Source organism: Thecamonas trahens, assembly GCF_000142905.1.
Source record: "Thecamonas trahens ATCC 50062 unplaced genomic scaffold supercont1.11, whole genome shotgun sequence".
In the NCBI taxonomy this organism is placed as follows: domain Eukaryota; order Apusomonadida; family Apusomonadidae; genus Thecamonas; species Thecamonas trahens.
The window spans coordinates 250,584-256,995 of NW_013657669.1; the positions used below are offsets into that span (position 1 = coordinate 250,584).

The 6,412-nt window shown below is 64.6% G+C and overlaps 3 protein-coding genes across 3 annotated transcripts in view; 2 read left to right on the top strand and 1 right to left on the bottom strand.

Annotated features, from left to right (window-relative positions):
• Positions 1 to 415: 415 nt before the first annotated feature.
• On the top strand, positions 416 to 3,622 carry AMSG_03022 (meckelin; the record flags this gene model as incomplete). Its single annotated transcript, XM_013904908.1, has 1 exon — positions 416 to 3,622. The coding sequence occupies one exon, from the start codon at positions 416 to 418 to the stop codon at positions 3,563 to 3,565; it is 3,150 nt and encodes a 1,049-aa protein (XP_013760362.1). The 3' UTR covers positions 3,566 to 3,622.
• A 54-nt stretch (positions 3,623 to 3,676) lies between these two features.
• Positions 3,677 to 4,909, top strand: AMSG_03023 (uncharacterized protein; the record flags this gene model as incomplete). Its single annotated transcript, XM_013904909.1, has 2 exons — positions 3,677 to 4,164; positions 4,268 to 4,909. Exons 1-2 carry the CDS (start codon positions 3,742 to 3,744, stop codon positions 4,907 to 4,909), a joined length of 1,065 nt encoding a protein of 354 aa, XP_013760363.1. The 5' UTR covers positions 3,677 to 3,741.
• Positions 4,910 to 4,917: 8 nt separating this feature from the next.
• Positions 4,918 to 6,412, bottom strand: part of AMSG_03024 (Cys/Met metabolism pyridoxal-phosphate-dependent enzyme) — a gene marked incomplete at its 5' end in the record, with an annotated part of 2,071 nt that continues 576 nt past the window's right edge. The window contains one exon of the mRNA XM_013904910.1: positions 4,918 to 6,200. Within this exon, the coding sequence (XP_013760364.1) occupies positions 4,933 to 6,200 (1,268 nt within the window). The remainder of the gene's footprint in view (positions 6,201 to 6,412) is intronic.

The window sequence follows — 6,412 nt, forward strand, 5'->3', positions numbered from 1 at the left end:
GGGGGGGGGGGGGAGGAAGAAGGAGAGGGAGGTGGGGAGGAAGGGGGAGGTGGGAGCGACAAGGAGGAGGAGCGGGGGGGAGGGAGGAGGGAGGGGAAAGGGAGGGGATGTGCGTATTGGACAGCGCGCCATGTATGGGGCTGGGGCTGGGGCTGGGGCTGGGGCTGTTGGAGTGCGTGTTCAAAGCTTGTTTGGGCCATAGTTTTGCTTTCATTCGACGGTTGCAAAGGGCCGAGGTGGCCAGCAAAAGGTGGTTCGGCTTTGGCGCCAAAAAGCGACTACCTTTTGGCGCGAACAGGGCAAATCGGGCAGCGATGTGGGCTGTGCGGACGACGGCGGCGGTACCGACCCTGCCCGCACCGGCGAACGCACCGCTCTCACTCTGTCTCCACGGAAGTGCATGGGTGACAGAATCATGCGAGTTGCGGTGGTGAGCCTGTTGGTGTGTCTACTGGCGCTGGGCGGAGTGGCGAGCGCAGGCTTTGCCGGCGTGAGCGGCGGGAGCAGCTGCGCAGCCGGCGAGGCCTTCTTCCCATCGGCGCTCAGCTGCGGAAGTTGCGAGGTGCCCGGGAGCGTGCCTGCCGCTGATGGTCTCGGGTGCGTGTGCCCGACAGGCTGGCTGAACGTGAAAGACCCGACGACGCTTGCGCTCACCGAGTGCACCATGTGCGCTGTCGGAAGCAGCTCAGTGAGGGACGGGAGCGCGTGTCTGCTGTGTGGGACGGGCAACACGACGGCAACGGCGTCTGCCGGTACGTTTGCGACCTACGACGCGGCGAGCGGAAGGTGTGTGTGCCCAACGGGCGCGGTGCTTGTAGAGACGCATCCGGTGACCGGCGCGGCGCTGAGCACGATGGAGTGCGTGATGTGCGAGGCCGGGTCGTTTGTTGACTTTACCAACTCGCCGTACGAGTGTGTGCCGTGCCCACAAGAGGGGGCGGTCCGGTCTGCGGCGAGTGGGGAGTGCGAGTGCGCCGGGCCAGTGTTTGTGGCTGGGCCAGACGGCTCGGGCTGCTTGCCGGCGACGGCGTACGCCGAGCTGTCAACCGTGTACCCTGCAGCACAGGCTGCGCGGATCACGTACTCGGAGATCGGCAACCGGGACGGCGACATTGGGGCACCCGTCTCGCTCTCGTCGTGGCTGATGGGCAAGTACTTTCCGGCGGCGGCGTCGTGGTGCACACTTCGCGGCGACGCGGCGTCGTGCCAGACGTTGGGCAACCTGTGTGTGCTCACCAACTACGACGAGGACTCGGCGGCGTGCCGGGTCTTCAACAGTGTGGCCAACCAGCGGACCGGCAACGTCAACGGATACGACGAGTGGAAGGTGAACATGCCGTGGCTCGAGTACGGCTCGGCCTTTGCCGAGCTCCGGTCATTTGCGGTGAGTGCGCGGTTCACCTTTTCGCAGGACGAGGAGAATGCCGGGACAGCCATCTACAACATGCGGTACGTCCTTGCCGGCTACTCGATCAACGGCACGCTTGTATCTGTCCGCGACGTGAGCGACCAGCTGCAGCTCTGTCAGGAGCGGCGGTCGATTGCATCGCGGTGGCGGCGGTTCGGGACGAATCTGTATCAGGAGTGTGTCCTCTACCTGCACCCTATGCAGGCCGAGGCTGCGGGCGCTGCTGCCGAGTCGCAGCTTGTATTCTACGACATGTATCTTGTCGACGCCGACGGAAGCTTTGTGCCGGTTCCGGTCCGGCTGGCGAACCTTAAGCGATCTGGGCAGTACGTCAACGTCGACTCGTCCGAGTTTAACGACGTCCTCACCCGCCGGTTCTACCTCACCGACGTGGTGAGTGGAAAGCGGTCTGCCGATGGGACGCCCGACGTTGTCCGGGTGGCGCAGAGCCTGCGGATCATGGTGACGCTGCAGGAAGTCGGGCAGGGCCGGATCCGACCGCCGCTCATTGACCTCTCCATCACTGAGCGGCTGGGCTCGACGCTCAGCGTGGCCGCGCCGGAAGACCAGTTCGACGAGGCCGACGGGCGGCCGAAGGTGAGGTTTGAGTCGGTCTACACCATGGACCTCACCGACTTTTGGCGGTCGGTCTCGATCGGGTTTGGCGTCATGCTCTTTGTGGCGGTCCTCTTCTGGCTCGTCCGGCTGTACGCGTGGATCCAGCGGAATCAGAGCGCGGTGGGGACCGAGTTCCTCGGCCCGATGTGCGCTTACCTGTTCAGCTCGCTCGGCTTTGTGCTCTTTTGGTTTGTGTATGCGCTCGCGTTGTACTGGCTCATCTTTTTCAAGTGGCAGGCAACCGTTCACGTCCTCCTCCCGACCTCGTCGGCTCACACCGAGATGGTGGCCGTGCTGGCAACTGCGTTTGCCTGCCAGGCGCTCGCCGTCCTGTACCAAACGTACAAGCAGAGCTCGGTCGACATCTTTCTCATGGACTGGGAGCGGCCCAAGGGCCAGGTTGTGCCCAAAGACGGCGACATCCGCAACGCCAAGCCGGCGTCGATCTCCATCTGGCGCACCTTTTTCATTGCCAACGAGTGGCACGAACTGCAGACACTGCGCCGCATCTCGCTCGAGGGCACGCTCTTTGCGCTCCTCTTCCTCCTCCGTGGGCTCAACCTCGAGTACCTCGCCACGCCGCAGCCTGCGTTCACCGACCTCACGCCGATGGCGCCCAACGTAATCCTCCGGTTTGCGGTGACAGCCTCGCTCTGGCTCCTTCTGGGTGGAGCGCAGATCGCGTTCAAGTTCCTCATCCTCGACCGGTTCTTCGACAACCCAATGGTCGACTTTGTCGACCTGCTCTCGCTCTCCAACATCTCGGTCTTTGTCCTCTACGAACGGTACGCCGGCTTTTATCTCCACGGTCGGTCCATCTACCAGCACACCGATGTCTCGATGCAGGAGATGAACAAGAACTTGCGCGAGGAGATGGAGGGTATGGCACCGCCGCGTGGGCTCGGCGAGAACTCCGAGTGCCAGACCTTTGAGATCTTTGTCACCCATCCGTTCCGCGACGCCTTTGACGAGTGCTACGGCGACGTGACCAACAACTTTTCGCTCATTCCGTGCGCAAAGTCGGCTCCAAGCTCACGGCAGGGCTCGCGGCGGCAGGCTCGGATGGTGGCAGGTGGTGGCTCGCGTCTTGGCGAGGCCGCCGCCGCGCCCAGCTCTGCCGCTCGCGTCTCTGGCCCTTCTGCCGCCACGCTCGCTGCCTACGCCCGAGTCAACACCTTCCTCACCCAGTTTATCGACCGCCACGGTGCATCACCCGGTGCCGACGAGGGCTATCGCATCGAGTCGCGCCCTGCGCTCTCGCAACTCTTGCACATCCCGCCGGACATGGGCCACGGCGCGTGCGTGCTCAACCCGGCAGGCATCACCAAGTTTACCAACGTCACCTTTTACGGTCTCGAGTTCTCACTCCTCCTCCTCAACATCATGGTCTACGCCATCACCGACGTCATCTTCAACAACGCCTTTATCTCGGCCCTGGTCACCTGGCTCGTCGAGGCCGGCCTTGGCGTTCTCCGTCGCTGGATGGGCGCCAAGAACCTGACCCAGAAGACGCTGGTTGATGAGCGGTTCCTCATCTAAGCCCTTGGCAACACAGCAGGCATGGCGCATGCACTCGGTAAAGCCTTTGATCAGCATGGCGAGCACCTCGCCTGTCTTCCGCACCAGTTTGGACGACGCCGCACTTGACTCGCGACACGGCTTGAGCTGCACTACGAGGTGGCCCGCACCAGCACGACCTCGGTCCCACAGCAGCCATGTCATCGGAACGAGCACTGTTGATGGCCATCGGTAGCGAGGACAATGGCTCTGGTTCAGACTCGCAAGGTTGGGCCGACCAAGCAGGGATGGAGGTGGCCGTCGGCAGTGGGTGGTCGACCGCTGCGGGCATGGACGGCATGGAAGCCGCCGTCTCTGACGAGGTCTTTGACCATCACCACCGAGGGAGCGGATACGGCTACGATGGCGACCACAGCAGCGACTGCGACAACGGCGAGAGCAGGTACGACCGTCAGCCGCAAAGCAGTCGGTATGCAGACGAGAGGAGCGCAAGACCTCTCCGCCCGTCGCTTCTGTCGCCGTCGCCGTCGCCGGCCAACTCGGCCTCGCCCGTCGTGGGCGTCCTCATGTCCCGCCACGCAGAGCCGCCCGAGTTGTTCACTCCGCCAGGCACAGAAGATGTACGTCAAGGGTGGTGGGTGATTGGGTGAGTGGGTGGGGTCCGGGTATGGGCTGTGGAAGGCGCCACTCACAGCGGCAGTGCGGGGAACGTCCCGTGTACAGTTTGCCGATGAAGGGTATCGGTCTGACTCGCCTGATGACAACTTTGATGCTGCACTCTACACACCGCACAAGCTACATGCGCGGGCGACGGCGCCATCGGCACGGTTAGCGGTGGCGACAGTGGCGACGGTAGCGGTGACGCTTGCGGCAGTGCTCGCGGTCCTTGCGGTCTCGCGGCATGAGCAGCCTGGTGGGTTCCTGCTCCCTATTCTCGGCTCGCTGGCCGTGGTTGTCACCGGCTATGCAATGTATGCGCGTTCATGGGCTCACTCGCTGGTCTCGGTCTCGGCCGAGGCTGCGCTAGGTACGCTCCGCGTGGCATACCGCGCCAAGCACTCGGAGACGTACTCGCTCGGCGACATCGGGACGCCGTACTGGGAGCTTCATCACCCGTCCATCCTCCGCTGGCTGTGGTGCGGTGCACGGGTGCCGCGGCCGACGCTCTGCATCCCGCTGCGTGGTGACACTGCGCCGCTCCGCATCCAGCCGTACACGCCACCCCGGGCAGTCATCGACACGGCGCTTTGTGACATTCTCCGCTACTACCGACAGACGCTCCAGCCGACGGAGATTGTCAGCTTGCGGCTGCCGCTGATGCCATGTGCGGCACGGCCGGCTGCGCCGCGACCAGACTTTCCATAACACGCGACGAGTCTCGTCTTTCTTTACAGCGACTTGACAGCGCCGATGACATCAGCAAGGATGTCCTCGGTCTCCTCGATGCCGACCGAGAAGCGGAGGAGGCCGTCGTTGACGCCGCGGGCCTCGCGGATCTCCTTGGGGATGGAGCCATGGGTCATGGACGCCGGGTGGCAGAGGAGCGACTCGACACCACCGAGCGACTCGGCGATGGAGAAGACCTTGAGGGCCTTGGCCACCTTGACGGCCTCGGCCTTAGAGCCGAGGCGGAGCGAGACCATGCCGCCGAAGCGACGCATCTGCTTGGCAGCAACTTCATGGCCCGGGTGCGAGGCAAGGCCCGGGTAGACAACAGCGTCGGCGCCGAGCTCGTCGACGAGCGCGTTGGCCAGCGCCTCGGCATTGTCGCAGTGCTTCTCCATGCGGACAGAGAGCGTCTTGAGCCCGCGCTGGACAAGCCACGAGTCAAACGGCGAAGCCTGCGGACCAGCCGCGTTCTGGTAGAAACGCGGGCCCTTGTCGGCGTGGGTGCCGAGAACCTCGGGCGTCTTGCCGACCAGCGCGCCGCCGACCACGTCCGAGTGGCCGCCGAGGTACTTTGTCGATGAATAGACGACCATGTCGGCGCCGAGGGCAAGCGGCGACTGCAGGACGGGCGTGGCAAAAGTGTTGTCGACCGCCAGCATGGCGCCCGGCGCAATGGCATCACGCGCCGCAGCCACAGCAGCAATGTCGACGACGTCCAGCATCGGGTTCGTCGGCGTCTCGGCCCACACCAGCTTGAGCGAGTCGCCGGCCTCCTCCATGGCGGCCTTGTACGCTTCGGTCGTACCGTCGGCGGTGAACAGGACGTTGAGGCCCCACTCGGCAAAAATCGTGGTCAGCAGCCGGTACGTGCCGCCGTACAGATCGTGACCGGCAACAACCGTGTCACCCGGCCGCAGCGAGTGCAGGACCGCCGTCGTCGCCCCGAGGCCCGACGCAAACACGCCGGCGTCTGCGCCACCATCCAGTGCCGCCAAGCACGTCTCCAAGTTGTTCTTGGTCGGGTTCGACGTCCGCGAGTACTCATGCGAGATCGGCTCGCCCGGCGACGGCTGCGTAAACGTCGACGTCATGTGCAGCGGTGGAATCGTGGCCCCGGTCTCCTTGTCCGGTGCCTGGCCGGCATGGATCCCGATCGTGCCCTTGCCCCACGACGGCATAAAGTGCGACTTGGCGTACGTCTCATCGTCCGAGCTGCTCGCCCGCGACGCAGCAGCGCCGCTGAGCGTCCGTCCCACAGGCCGAGCCACTATCGAGCATTCTCAAGCCCTCTGGGGAGTGAGTGGAAGGGGGTGTGGGGGGTGGGGGGGGGTGGGGGAGGGGAGTGGCCATGGCAATGTTGAGTCCAGCTCGGCAAGGTCGATTGAGCAGAGGTAGCCAGCGGGTGGGTTGGGCATGGGCTAGGGGCAGAAGGGGGGGGGGGGGGGGGAGGGAGGGGAGGGGGACGTAGTGGTGACGTAC